This window comes from Eptatretus burgeri, chromosome 4 (genome assembly GCF_056783735.1).
Source record: "Eptatretus burgeri isolate ZD-2024b chromosome 4, Ebu_testis_v1, whole genome shotgun sequence".
NCBI lineage: Eukaryota > Metazoa > Chordata > Myxini > Myxiniformes > Myxinidae > Eptatretus > Eptatretus burgeri.
In genome coordinates this window covers 77054663-77069384 of record NC_140964.1, presented here as the reverse complement: position 1 = coordinate 77069384, position 14722 = coordinate 77054663, and the positions used below count along the sequence as shown (strand labels likewise).

Genomic DNA, 14722 nt, shown 5'->3' with positions numbered 1-14722 from the left:
CATCTGTCCATCCCACCTGTGGTTTTTCAGACTATTTTTCTCCATATCCTTTAAAATATTCAACTGAAACTTGGTACGTGGCTTTTTTATGATAAGTTACAGAACATGTTCGAGTTTCAGGGTGTTTCATCAACTTTTCAGTTCTGCCCTTTTTGGACTTACAAAATCTCACATCGGTGGAGGACATGTTCTCGCTCGTGTTTAATATTACTATGAGATTAGTGCCAGATGGTAAGTTGCCATAACAGACGGTAACCCAATATTTGCATGTTACCAGGTTGTGGACCGGCTCGGTAGTTGTCTTTGCTGCTTTATTTCACTATTGTGGGTTATATTCTTCTCACGATTCAGAGCGAGGTTTACCAGCCGTGTAACTTGTGTACGACGTTTCTCCACAAAATGGTGGGTTCTGGAGGAGAACGAAAGCTGAGGGCTTGTCGGCAAGATGATATGCGGCGTGTTTGTGTGTGCTTGATAGCTTGTATGCGTGCACACCATACTCAATTGGATGATGAAATGTCTTTGGGTTGCATTTTGGTTCCGTACAACCAGTTTTTGGTCTCCTTTTACAGAAGTGTGACATTGTGCTGCTGACTCTAGGAGATGGTTCCATAGGTGGGAGAAAGACTTCGAAGGTATACTCTTTTGTTGTTGCTTTGAATGGCTCATTATTGTCTACCTCCCTGCCATTAGGATGATGATCTGGAGGAGGGCGAAGTAAAAGACGGCAGTGACAAGCGTTCTCGCCCAAGACCCATCTGCCGCTTCTTTCTTAAAGGGGCAGGTCTGGATTGCTGCCTTATCTTGCCTTTAAGTTTTTTTATTATTTTATTTGTTGGCACATGCAAGCATCTACTGTGTCTGTCTGTCTGTCTGTCTGTCTGTCTGTCTGTCTGTCTGTCTGTCTGTCTGTCTGTCTGTCTGTCTGTCTGTCTGCGTTATGTTGTTTTTATGGAGTTTTCTGATGTGGAGTGTGACGCACTGAAATGATTGCCATGATCTCCTGAGTTGATTCGGCAAATTAACTACAAAGAACCAGGAAGAATTCCCATGTTTTAAACGCATGCCATGTTAAGGTGGAAGGAGCAGCTTAATCGCTCCTTCCGTGGCATGGCATTCCAATTACAAAATAAATAACAAAAAGAATGATAACATTGTAACAAAGCATACATTAATTCGTTAATAGTGATAATATTAACAGCAGTAATAATCATAGTAGTATAATTTGGCAATAATAATAACGAACGTATTAGCCTGCCCTGGCCCAAGCACATCTGGGATTGGTGAAAGGCAAGCTAATACTCCAGCAGAACAGCAGGCAGGTATGCTACAAGACCGTGAAGACGAATGAAAATTTGGTTCAATGGACCAACGAGCCCCCTTGTTTTTCTTCAACGGCACCTCATAATTGGCTGTACAAAAGCTAATAAAATGCGACCCACTTTCTCCTCATTGGGTTTCTTTCCATTTTGCAATCAGGTCTGACGTCGCTTGACTGACAAATGGCAATTATTTATCTCCAGGAAGCTGTACTTGGGGATTCAACTGTCGCTTCATCCACCCTGGTATCAACGATAAGGGCAGTTACTCGTTGCTGCCTCCAAAACCTGATCCTTTTGCTTCAAACGGAGGCCCACCAATGCCCCAGCACACGTTTCTCCCAAACGTCCAATGGGTGTGTCGTTTTTCCTTGTTTTCCAATAACCTTGCTTTGAATGGATTGACACATTTGGTAAAGTTTGGCATTGTGTGGATTGGTCTCTGGTCTGTGTGGGTGGTGTTTTATACAGGCAGGGGTGGCAATGGAGGAGCTTTTGCCTCCCCCTCCGATGGAGCCCCCAACAGAGAGTGCATGGGAGCGAGGGCTACGTCATGCTAAGGAGGTATGTTTATTTATTTTCTTTTGTACACCTTCCAGAGCATCACTGCTCTGCTTAGAGTTTCCTTGGGGGGTTTGCCATCCTCTCCATTTGCAAGCACTATCACAAGGGTTGTTTTTTTTGTTTTGTTTTTTTCGGCTGATAGGATGGCCTGAAGTTGCACATACTCACCTCTGAGCTGTCCAGCCTTAGTTTGAATCCCGACCCAGCTATAAACTGTCATCCTGGCGTTTCACAGGCAGGGTGATTCATCAATGTGTGTATTGGCCCTTGGATGGACGTTAAACAGGCAGCCATCCCATCTGCCAGCATTCGTTGGTGGACGCTAAAGATCGCATGGTGTTGTTCGCAAACAGCAAGATATTCCCACCGCCATGGTCATATTCCAAATTCCTGCCCCAACCTCCAGAGGGCATTGCATCAGCGGCATAGCTGTGCCCTCAGCTAGTGATGCTACCCTCTAGCCTTGTGCTGCATCCAAACAAAGAAGATTTGCACCTTCAAAAAGGCTATCTATTTGTGTGTGCAAATATGATGGCATTTTTGATACCTCCTCTCCTCCCCCACTGTCCCCTCCAAATGTTCCATACATGCTCTTCCTTCCTTTCCAATTCTCCCATCTTCGAAACTACTACTGCTTTGAACCCAACTGCTCTCACACCCCTCTACCTCCCATTCTCTCACTCCTTTTATCCTTCTTTCTCACACTTTTTCTCACCCCAATTTTAAGTTTCTCGTTTTAGTTCCCAACCTGTGTGAATATACAAAAACAAATGGCCATAAATTGAAATTAATTTGAATCACTGACCATTAAATTTCATGCTGATGAACAAATTGCTCTTCATTTGTTCATTAGAGGTCATGATGTCTGGGGATTATCAGCAGCTAACTCCAGTTAATCAGAGTTGTATGTTCAACCAATGTCTATCTGGTTTATCAGCAATGTTTTGCTATGTAAGTACATCCTGAGCAGTTGTGTCGCTCGATGCTGTTAAATTGTTGAACTCCATGAAGCAGATTGATATTGACAGCAAATGAGCACAATTAACTGAGAATTTTTGATTGGTCATTGGTTACACAGCGTCGGTTGTGCACTTCTTTGATTGAATTGATTTTAATCTGTTGATTAGCAGAGTAAATGGCACATATGAATGGGAATTGGATTTGAAACAGAGTTTCTTGGTCCTCTCCCATTACTACTAATGAAAGAAGGGCACGAAAACAACAACAACAACAACAACAACAACAACAGCAGCAGCAACCTTCCATACATTAAAGTCTGGTGCATTGAAAAACTTAAACTAGAATGATGGTTTCGTGATGATGCTATTATTTTGTGATGTGGACATAAATGTGACAGCTGAATATTGCCACACAGACTACAAGTGTATAACTGAAGCATATCAAGGTTGTCCAAGTATCTTTTTTTCCCCACATCGCCGGAGTGTCACCGCGCCCCTCCCCCATGCCCCCTCTTCTTCATGGATTGTCTTACTTTCCATTAAATTTCGTAAATTAAAGTTTTTGCAATTTATCAAATTTATTCTTTGAACGTCCAAACTGTGTTTGATTACCTCTGCCATCGAAGGTGAAGGGGTTATGTTTTCACCCCTTTCTGCCTGTTGGAATTCGCTAGATATCGGTCATTGTCGGGTTTTGTGTGTGTGTGTGTGTGTGTGTGTGTGTGTGTGTGTGTGTGTGTGTGTGTGTGTGTGTGTGTGTGTGTGTGTGTGTGTGTGTGTGTGTGTGTGTGTGTGTGTGTGTGTGTGTGTGTGTGTGTCTGCAACGCGAGGCTCCACAGCACAAACCAGCAAACCGATTTCGATGAAACTTGGCGAACAGGTGCCATATAGGCTGGGAGTGTGCGCGTTTGAGTTTCGTTGCTAAGCAACCACCCGTTGCTATGCAGCGGCCGAAAAACCACGTTTTAAGAACCCAAATGGTAACTGATGTAGCGAGGCTTCTAGAGCCGCTGTCACACCTTGACGATTTAGCCAGCGTATGCCGATTTATGAAAAAAATTGTCTAAAACGCTGGCACACGTTGAATACATTATGGGTACGTTTTGTCTACGTTGAGACCACGCTGAAAAACACTGCCATACGTCGTAGTTCGCTGACTTTAAACGTTGTACTTTTGGGTTGTCCTCAAATTTTTGCATGCTTGAAATTTTACGACGCATGCCGGCGTATGACTCGCACGTTCTGCTACGCTGGCCATAAGTTGTCGGCACGTTATGCGATCGTTGACACACGATGATTGTAAGTTACTCATAAGTCGAAACACGTTGAGGTAATGTTTAGCGTACCCGAAACTTATTTCTAACTTATGAGTAACGTTTTGTAAGCACGCTACACGAACGTTGTTCACACTTCGCAACACGTTACTTGAAAGTTCCTCATACGTCGAAATGCATCAAAGTAATGTTTAGGGTACCCGTGACTTATTTATAACCTATGAGTAACGTGCTTGGGAGTTATTTGTAAAGCATGTCCTACGCACAAATACGTATGTAGACGTATTTGACGTTTTCAGGACGACCACAGAACTTGCTGAACGCGTTTCTAACTTACAGATACCGTATAATGGCGTATTGGCAGTGATTAGGGGAATTGGTATATAAAAATGGAATTCACAGGAGGAACCCGTCAGTGTTCCAGACTCTATGGTGACCAGATGTCCATGTCATCCGAGAGATGGAGGATCTGGCAAGGCTGAGACGAGAATACCTACTAGCTGTCCTCCAACATCAACATGACCTCATCGAGTTGACACTGCACTCCAATTGCGTGCCAATAGAGCCGGGAGAAGAAGACGTGAACGGAGGAGAAGGAACTGGGTCAGACCATGGATGGGGAGGCGACGCCATTACGGCATATATGACCAGCTCATGGTGGAACTCCGGAACGAGAACCATGCATCCTTCATCAACTTTCTGCAAATGCCCCCAGCGATGTTCAACGAGCTGTTAGCCAGAGTGGGTCCAAGGATAACCAAGCAGTACACCTTCTACAGGGATCTGCTTGAACCTGGCATGAGGCTGGCACTGAGCCTGCTGCTGTTGGTGCCGTGACTGCAGTGCTGTGGAAGCGATTTAACTCATTCAATGGAAATGATTTCAATTGCCGAGCACCAGCGTCCAAAAACAATACGCGAGTGACAGGCATTTATTAAAATTGAATTTGCAGCCTATGAATAGAAAACCTCTATTGATCGTCGACGATACGCTGCCACGCTATGCATACATTAGACTATCGTTGGGCATAGGTTGTGGACGCCTAAAACACGCTAATCAATCGTTGGTATAACTTATCTATAAGTTATCGAAGCGTTCTGTGTTCATTACTAGTACATTATGCATTTGTCCAAGTCGTTTTGAATACTTTAAAAACTGAAACAAAAAAAATAGTTCATCGTGGGAATGAGAAAAAAAAACTAGCCGAAAAGAACATCGAACAATGGTGCAAAGTAGTCTCCTATTCGTGGATGCAACGAGGATCCATCATCACCCACACCCTCCCCATCACGCTCACCTACTACTACTGACATGGACCTACTACTACTACTACTACTACTACTACTACTGACACGCTCACCTAATTCTACTACAACTGATGCTACTGACATTGACATCGACTCAACATGGAGTCTGGAACACTGACGGGTTCCTCTTGTGAAGCCCATTTGTATATACCAATTCCCATAAATGCTGCCAAATCGCCATTATACGGTATATGTAAGTTAGAAACACGTTCAGTAAGTTCTGTGGTCGTCCAGAAGACGTCAATCAAATTCATCTACATATGACAATGTGTGTTTGAGATACGTTACACATAGCTTCAAAGCACGCTACTCATAGGTTAAAAATTAAGTTTAGGGTATGCTAAACATTACCTTGATGTGTTTCGACTTATGAGTAACTTACAAGTAGCGTGTGTCGACGATCGCGGAGCGTGCCGAGAACTTATGCCAGCGTATGCGGTACTTGTGAGCCATACGTCGTAAAATTTTCAGCATGCTTGAAATTTCACGACGTACTAGACGTACCACGGAATATGACAGCGTACTTCCTCGTTTTTCAGCGTGCTCCTAACGTATACACAACTTACCCATACCGTATTCAACGTCTGCCAGCGTTTGACACATTTTTCATAGGTTGGCATACGCTGGCTAAATCGTCAAGGTGTGACTGCGATGTTGACACTTCTAATTTTCAGGCGGTTATGATTTAAATCGGCATGCGGCAGCTTTTTAACAGAGAATGCCACGAGTTCGTCGGCGATACATGCATCGCGCTATGCCGAAGTTAAACTATCGTTGGGCATAGGTTGTGAACGCCGACAACAGGCTTAGCATTCGTTGGTATAAGTTATCTATAAGACAACGAAACGTTCTGTGCCCGTTACTAACATGTTATGCATACGACCAACACGTTGTTAATACGACCAAAACTTAAAAAAAAAAACCTCAAAACTTCAGCGTACGCCAACGTTTTACATACATTTTTATACGTTGCCATTGCTGGCTAAAACGTCAAGGTGTGACAGCGCCTTATGATAGGTAGAGCGACCGGACCAACTCCTGCCTATTCCTTGCATCCCCATCTAGTTATCGTGACAGCATAACGTTCCTCTATCTCTCATAGTTTCCGAACGGCAGCCCTCCGAATGCGGAAAGGTGGTAAACCAGGGAATATGTTAAGTGACCTTGACCTCGGAAACCGTCGACGGCGGAACGTTCAAATTCAGTGTATGGATAGGGTTTAATAACTACTACAAAAATGAACCGCAGCATTTTTCCAGATTCGATCACCAAGGGTGTCGAGGCTGAAATACGCAAAATTCGAAAAAAAAAATACTTTTTCTCGACCTACGTTCACTATTTAGTGCTGCAGAATGGTGGAAGTATTGTGCACTTTTGGTGATAAGCATGAAACTTTGCACAGTTGTAGTGTTTTACCTACTGAACAATATTAGATATGGGGCCAACTGAATTTTTTCCAAGATGGCAGTCATTTTTAAAATGACCGCCACCATGGGCGAAATTACCGATACAACCATATAAATGAATATATTTCCTATGATTGGTTGGAAAATTGACCAGAAATGTGAAATGTCACTAACTTTTCCCTTACGTTTCACATGTTCTTCATTTCTTAACCAAGATGGCTTTCAAATTCAAATTGGCTGCCAAATTCAAAATGGCTGCTCCATGATAAAATGATGACAAACATATGAACGTGTAATGTGGTAATTGCACCATGCATCACAGTTAACGTTCTTCCAGTTAATCTGTGTATATCGCACGCATTCATCCATTCATTCATCCTTCATCTTCTTCTTTCAGATCAGTATCTCCATATCACAATGCATGCTGTTGTTAGTTGTCGAAGCTGTGGTGGTGGTGTCGTAATCAAAATACCAACAATGGCTAAATCCTTCAAGATTTTAGACCCCAGACAACGTCCAGAAACTCCTTCAACATCTGAATCATCATCATCGCCGATAGATTGGACAAAATGCATTTTGTGTCAAGAGATATTAAAAGAACCACTGCGATGCCCAGCTGATTCAAAGAGGACTGATATTGACATTGGTACACTTTATGATAATCTTGCAGGTAATTTGATAAGATTCAAAGAGCTTCAGAGTCTTCCAGATAATATAAACTTATCAAGGTTAGACAATGGAACAGGAGTTGCTTCAACTCTAAAGTCGAATGCAGCTAAATGGCACAAAAAATGCAAGGATAAGTACAACAATACCAAACTTCAACGGGTAGAAAACAGGAAAAGAGATGAGTGTGAAACCAACAGTGACTCGCCAAAAAAGAAAGTCACTCGCTACAGCAGTGGTGGTGTAGCCAGAACATCGCAAGACACTTGCTTCTTTTGTGGTGAAAAATCAGATAAACTCCAAAAGGCATCGACGGAGAAACTAGACAGAAATGTTCGGCGATGCGCAGAAATTGTGCGAGACCATATGTTAGTTGCCAAATTGAGCGCTGGAGATATGATGTCCCAAGATGCAATGTACCACAGCAATTGCTTAAAAACACTCTACAAGAAAGCAGAGTCAGTGAATTGCTCTGACAGCGGAGAAAGTTCTTCTGATAAACAACTGCACGGCATTGTCCTGGCGGAGCTGCTTTCGTATATTGAAGACTGTCATGCAGAAAGCATGGAGAATGACGTAGCACCGGTGTTCAAACTAGCAGATTTAAATCAGATGTACACTTCAAGACTAAATGACCTTGGAGCAGACACATCTACTCGAGAACACTCGACCAGACTGAAATAACGAATATTAGCCAACATACCAGACTTACAAGCCCACAAGCAAGGCAGGAATGTTCTTCTTGCTTTTCAGGATGACATCGGACTGGCACTAAAGAGGGCATTTGAAAATGACTCTGACGAGGAGGCTATCGTGTTGGCAAAGGCAGCTAAAGTCATTCGTAAGGACATTCGGAAGCTTGAAAAGTCTATTTATGGGGAAATTCTCCAAGGAGTGTCAGCACCAATCAGTTTCCAAGTCTCTGATGACCCTTGTTGGGATGATAACTGGTGGATCAAACATAGTGCAGCAATCAAGCAATGCCACTGATACCCAGGCGATACTAACTGTCTCGCAGCTTATACGCCAAAATTTCATAATGTGACATCGTGAAGGATCCACCTCTCACTACCACAGTGTGGATCGTGAGACATCCCTGCCTACCTACGTCGGACTCCTCATCCATGCCAGGACAAGAAAGCGTGAGTTAATTGACATAATGTATGACCTTGGGCTCTCCGTATCATATGGCAGAGTACTTACCATTTCAAAGGATTTGGGTAATGAAGTTTGTGCAAGATATGAGGCAGAACATGTTGTTTGTCCTGCAAACTTGCGCCATGGACTATTCACCACAAGTGCAGTTGATAACATAGACCACAATCCTACTTCCACGACCGCTCAAGGGGCATATCATGGCACAGGAATACCCATCTTTCAGCACCCGAACAACGATGTCCATGGAGTAGAGAGAGATACAGAGATCCTCCGGCAAAGTGAGTCTAAAGAGAAGACCTTATCAGAATTGCCAGAGGAATACACCAGCATACCACCGGCTTTCCTACATACAAAAGAACCAACAGTACCAGAAGTTTCGGTTCTCCCGCCTGCTTCATATGAACTGGGTTCTTACGGGTCCTTAAAACCCATAAAAGTCCAACATTTCTGAGTTGTACAATTTAAGTACTTAAATTTCAGGAAAATGTTCAAAAGTCAATAAAAATCAGATTTTCCTGTTATTTGGTGAAGGGTGTTTCATTTTCCTCGCACTAGTATTCTAAACAAGGATAAATGTGTCCAAGAGCCGTGTCCTAAAGGTTTTGTCTTCACCAGAAGAACAAGAACAAGAACAAGAAAAGGAAGAAGAAGAAGAAATAAACAACAACTTCCGATATTTCGTCACGTGCCTTGATTAAGCCAATAGCGAGACCCGTCATAGTGTATTTACGTATTTACGAAATAAATAGTGTATTTATGAAATTACAATACATTAAATGGAATAATCTTTAAATAGTAACGTGAACTTTTCGAAACTTTAAAGCAAATGTCCGAATATATTTAAAAGTTCATGATAGACACTCTCAAAAGGCACCGTCAATGCGAGGATGTGTACAGGTGTTTAGTATTTAAGGAGATCCGGATCCTGTATATAAAAGAGCCGAGTCCTAAAGGTTTTTTCTTCACCAGAAGAAGAAGAAGAAGAAGAAGAAGAAGAACAGGAAGAAGAAGAATAACAACAACACCGAGCACTCTTAGAGCCACGTTCGCTACGCGAGACGCAGCTAAAAATGCTATTTCATTGGAATTTCTATTTACCCTCACTTTACCTCTGGAATTTCTAGGATGTGGTCCTTAAGGGGTTATTTTAGCCCTTAAAAGTCCTTAAGTCCTTAAAAAAGACATCTCAAAATAAGTGGGAACCCTGCTTGAAGGAATGTATGCAGCACTGCAGGACAATGCCAGGTGAGTTCAATATGTTCTAGTCGTAGGACCTCGCTTATTGTGCATCTGCCAACACTTATATTTATTTATATTTCGAATACTAGTAGATTATTGTGAATGTGAACACTGAAATGTCGCACTGTTTGTGCCTATATGCTTATTTCTTGTTGCTTTATAGGTGGCTCAGTCATGTGAAAGACATAGTTGAGTCTCATGGTAACACTGCGCAAGATATGGGGGTCTCCTGGGCAGCATTTCATGCCAGCAACATAGAAAACGATTCAGCAAACCCAACAGATATCAGCTCGCTGCTTCCACTCTTCGCAGAGAAATCAAATTCTCCTGCTATGATACGTCACGCTATGAATATAATCAAGCAGAATGTTGAATTTCTAAATCATGGTCAGACTCCTGTCATTGCTTTTGACCAGCCATTGTTTGCACTCGCAAAGCAGATCCAATGGAACTGGCCAACAACTTACGGAGAAGGCAAGATTGTAGTATTGCTTGGGGGCCTTCATATAGAAATTGCTGCATTAAAAACCATCGGTGACTGGCTAGATGAAAGTGGATGAACCAGTGCTTTAGCAGAGGCTGGTGTAGTTTCTCCAGACTCTTTCCTCAAGGCATCCCACTTGACAAGGACAAAACATGCCCATCAGATTATGGCTAGTAGTCTATCCATCCTGATGCACAGAGCAAATGATGAATATGGCAAGAGCTTGGTGGCTGATGAAATGCCACAAGCATTTGAGGCCTGGCATAACAAGCGTATTGCTGAAAGTCCACAGTTTAATTACTGGTCTGGAACATTGGAATTTGAGCTGACTATTTTGAGCTTTGTAAGATCTCTTCGAGAGGGCAACTTCAAGCTCCACATTGAAGCTCTGGATCAACTTATGCCCTGGTTGTTCGCCCTTGGTCACCTGCACTACAGCCGTTGGCTACCAGTTCATTTGCGTGACATGATTAATCTTGGGAGGATGCACCCTGATGTCGCAGCACAGTTTCAAAGTGGCAACTTTGTCGTAAAGAAGACCCACCGGTCATTTTCTTCCATAGCCATTGATCAAGCTCACGCGCAAAATAATTGTATTGTGAAAGGCGATGGAGGGGCTATAGGACTTACAGAAAACGTATCACAACTAATGCAGTGGATGGTGGCGGGGCCAGAAATGGCACGAGTGATCGGAGAATTTAACGACTCTGTAGAAAGCATTAGGGAGAAACAGAGCAAGGGGCTGGATATCAAACACCATGAACAAGCGAAGTCTGTGCAGAGCACATTTGCCAAACAAGTGCGTTCTCTCTGTCATACAATCGAGGAAATGGCTAACCCATTTAAAGAACTAGAACGGGCACTCGGTAGAGCGCATACCTTCGCTGCCGCAACTTTTTTCCGGGCACATTTGAAAAACGTCATTTTAAAACGTCACAACCGTCAGTCCGATTGACGTCAAATTTTGTGTAACCTCCTTGAAGGCAGTCCAACAAAATGGAATGATAAACACTGAAAAATTAAAAAGTTGAAAAATGACGTCATCTTTTGACGTCAATTTGATGCACTTCCGGGGACGTCACGTCCAATCGGGGACTACCATTCTGAAAGCTCGTAGTTCACTGAACGTTTTAACGTTGGTTTCATGTCAATAGCTCTATTAGATCTGAAGCTATGCCTACAAGTATATTTTGACCTTGAGTCTGACCTTGACCTTGACTACATAGTTAATTGGCAAAACCTGTACATCAATAAATAGATATTTTGGTACTGATCCTAATGCCTGGATTTGGGAGACTTTGCTTTATAAATTATATAGATATTTGAATGTAAAATATCAGGACATTTTAGCCACAATTGAAAAACGTCATGTTCAAACGTCAATGACGTCATAACGGTCAGTCCGATCGAAGTCAAATTTGGTGTGTGACGTCCTTAAGGTAAGTCCTACAAAACGGTATGATCAAAACTGATGAGATCGAAAATTGAAATTTTACGTCATCTTGTGACGTCATTTAGACGCACTTCCGATGACGTTACGTCAAATCCGACACTACATATCCGAAAGGTATCTCGTCATGGAACAATATGGCGGTGGTTGCATGTCGATAACTGTATTATGAAGGAAGTTATGCTCAAAAGAGTGTTTTTGACCTTTTCATGACCTTGACCTTTGACCCGATCGCTCCCAAAATCTAATCAAATCGTCCTTGGATACTCACGAATCATCCCACCAAATTTCATGCAATTCGGTTTAATACTTTCTGAGTTATGCGAATAGCAAACAAACACACATATTCACAAATAAATAAATACACAGCGACCAAAACATAACTTTTCGCAGAATGCGAAGGTAGCAAACCAGTGATCTGTTGGTTCTTGACACAAGAGATATTGTGGGAGACGAAGTAGTGACAGTTCGCTACATACAAACGCTTGGAAAGGAGCAGTATGCTACCTTTGTAAAGGAGCGCCTGGGCGACAGATCTTAGTCTCTGTTCAGCCCACTGAAGAGAAACAAACTGCCATTGTTCAGCTGCCCTCAGTCTAAATTGAAGTCCAATGATCAGCAGCAGATTACATCGCTGAAGAAAACGTGCCCTCTTCTCACAGTTGTATGTGTCCTGTCAAGTCCATGATGGAGACATTGAGGAGTTCTTTTGCCATGAAAATCAATGTTATCCACCATCATCTATCTATAATTCCAGCAGTGTGTGTGTGTGTGTGTGTGTGTGTGTGTGTGTGTGTGTGTGTGTGTGTGTGTGTGTGTGTGTGTGTGTGTGTGTGTGTGTGTGTGTGTGTGTGTGTGTGTGTGTGTGTGTGTGTGTGTGTGTGTGTGTGTCACCGCTGTTTCTCGACAACCACTGGTCCGATCTAATTGAAACTTGCCAGATACTGTATATTGCTGGGGACCTGAGGATGTGCTTTTTCAAGGTTTGATATTAATCGGACAAGTGCTTCCCAAGTTATGGCCATTTATTTTCCAAACCAATGACAAGATACGTTATTACGTGGGCGTGGCCGATAGGGGAAGGGAACCTCAGCCGCGTTCCCCATTACGGGTTACAACGTACGGGCTTCCGGAGAGTGATGACTTTGTGTATTCTAATAATGTCTTGATTTCTTTTGCGCATTTATAGATAAACACAATGCCCCAATTTATGATCGTTTTCATATTAGACGGTGCATAAATTTCGGTAACATCAGAGTGCTGGTACGCTCCGAACCAGGAAGTAATTTTTTTTCTCCTCTTCTCTTCTCTTTTTGTTTTTCCTTGCGACGACATTGCGAAAAGGTAAAATACGTTGGCACTAATTGAATAATTGGCCATTAAAACCTAAATTGCTAATATCGTAACTGTGATATGCGAACTTCCGGGCCACGCACGTACGGGCACGCGAGAGCGAAGAAACGGCCTGTGTGGTTGTTTCTTGCTCGCGGTTGGAATATTTATTTATTCCTTTTTTATTTATTATTATTTTTTTTATGGGCACGTACTAGTTGTCCAAATTTGGAGAGTTGCGGTTAGGGACAAAGGCTGACCTAGTCAAGTGCTTTGAGGAAACTTACCCTACTCCACTGGAACAGGTTCCTGAGGTTGATGTCATTCTCCTAGATGGCGCCGCTATCATTAACATGTTGAAACCAGGCCCTGCCAAAACCTTCCATGAATACTCCAAGTGCATTTTCCTGCCCTATATTCAGACCCAGCTTACAAAAGCCAGCAGAGTAGACATTGTCTGGGATGAATATATTCCAAATAGTCTCAAAGCAATGACGAGGAAGAACCGTGGAACAGGTACACAAAGACGTGTTCAACCAAATAGCAAGATCCCAGGAAACTAGGAAGGATTCCTCAAAGTCAGTGAAAACAAGAAAGAACTCTTTGCATTCTTGGCGCAACAATCGGTGACAATCCAAACTGAAAAGAAGGTCATATCTACGTTTTGCAAATCGATATTGCTGAATTCCCCAAAAAATGACATCAGTCGCCTTTCTCCATGTGCACACGAAGAAGCCGACGCGAGGCTACTACTCCATGCAGCAGACGCTGCTGCGAATGGATACCAGAAAGTCATGTTGCGTACTGTGGACACTGACGTGCTTGTCTTGGCAATATCATTGTTCAACTAAACGAACCTGAGTGAAATATGGGTATTATTTGGCACAGGAAAGAAGTGCAGACTCGTACCAGCACACACCATTGCCCATACCCTAGGTCCAGATAAATCTTTGTCTCTGCTAATGTTCCACGCCTTCACCGGTTGTGATCAGACGTCATTCTTTCTGAACCGAGGAAAGAAAACAGCATGGAACACAATGAAGGTTTTCACAGATGTCGTAGAAGTCTTTGCAATTCTTGGTAGAGTACCTCCTTCAGACGAGACATTGAAAGAACAAATGCAAATAATTGAACAGTTTGTTGTCATCATGTATGACCGGACAAGCTGCTGTAACAGTGTTGATGTTGCCCGAAGAGAGTTATTTACTCTAAAGGGGAGATCCATTGAGTTCATTCCACCTACTTCAGCTGCACTGTGTCAACACACAAAGCGGGCAGCATATCAGGCAGGGCATTGCTGGGGGCAGGCATTACTGCGAGATCCAGTTACCAGATCCCGCTGACTGGGGATGGTTTAAAGGGGCCTCACAGTTGTGGGAACCTCTGTGGACAACCCTGCCTGAAGCATCCAAATTGTGCAAAGAACTTCTTAAGTGCGGCTGCAAAGTGGAACTTGGATGCCTGCGCCAGTGCAAGTGTGTGAAGGCAGAGATGGCATGTACAACATATTGCAAGTGTCACGGAGACTGTGAGCGTCAATAACATGATGAAGCAATATTCAGCA

At 42.9% G+C, this 14722-nt stretch overlaps 1 protein-coding gene across 1 annotated transcript in view; it reads left to right on the top strand.

Moving 5' to 3' along the window:
- Positions 1–14722, top strand: part of ZC3H18 (zinc finger CCCH-type containing 18) — a 152458-nt gene that overhangs the window by 28897 nt on the left and 108839 nt on the right. Inside the window, exons 4-6 of the mRNA XM_085878779.1 lie at positions 694–784; positions 1524–1675; positions 1791–1883. Of these exons, the coding sequence (XP_085734905.1) occupies positions 694–784; positions 1524–1675; positions 1791–1883 (336 nt within the window). The remainder of the gene's footprint in view (positions 1–693; positions 785–1523; positions 1676–1790; positions 1884–14722) is intronic.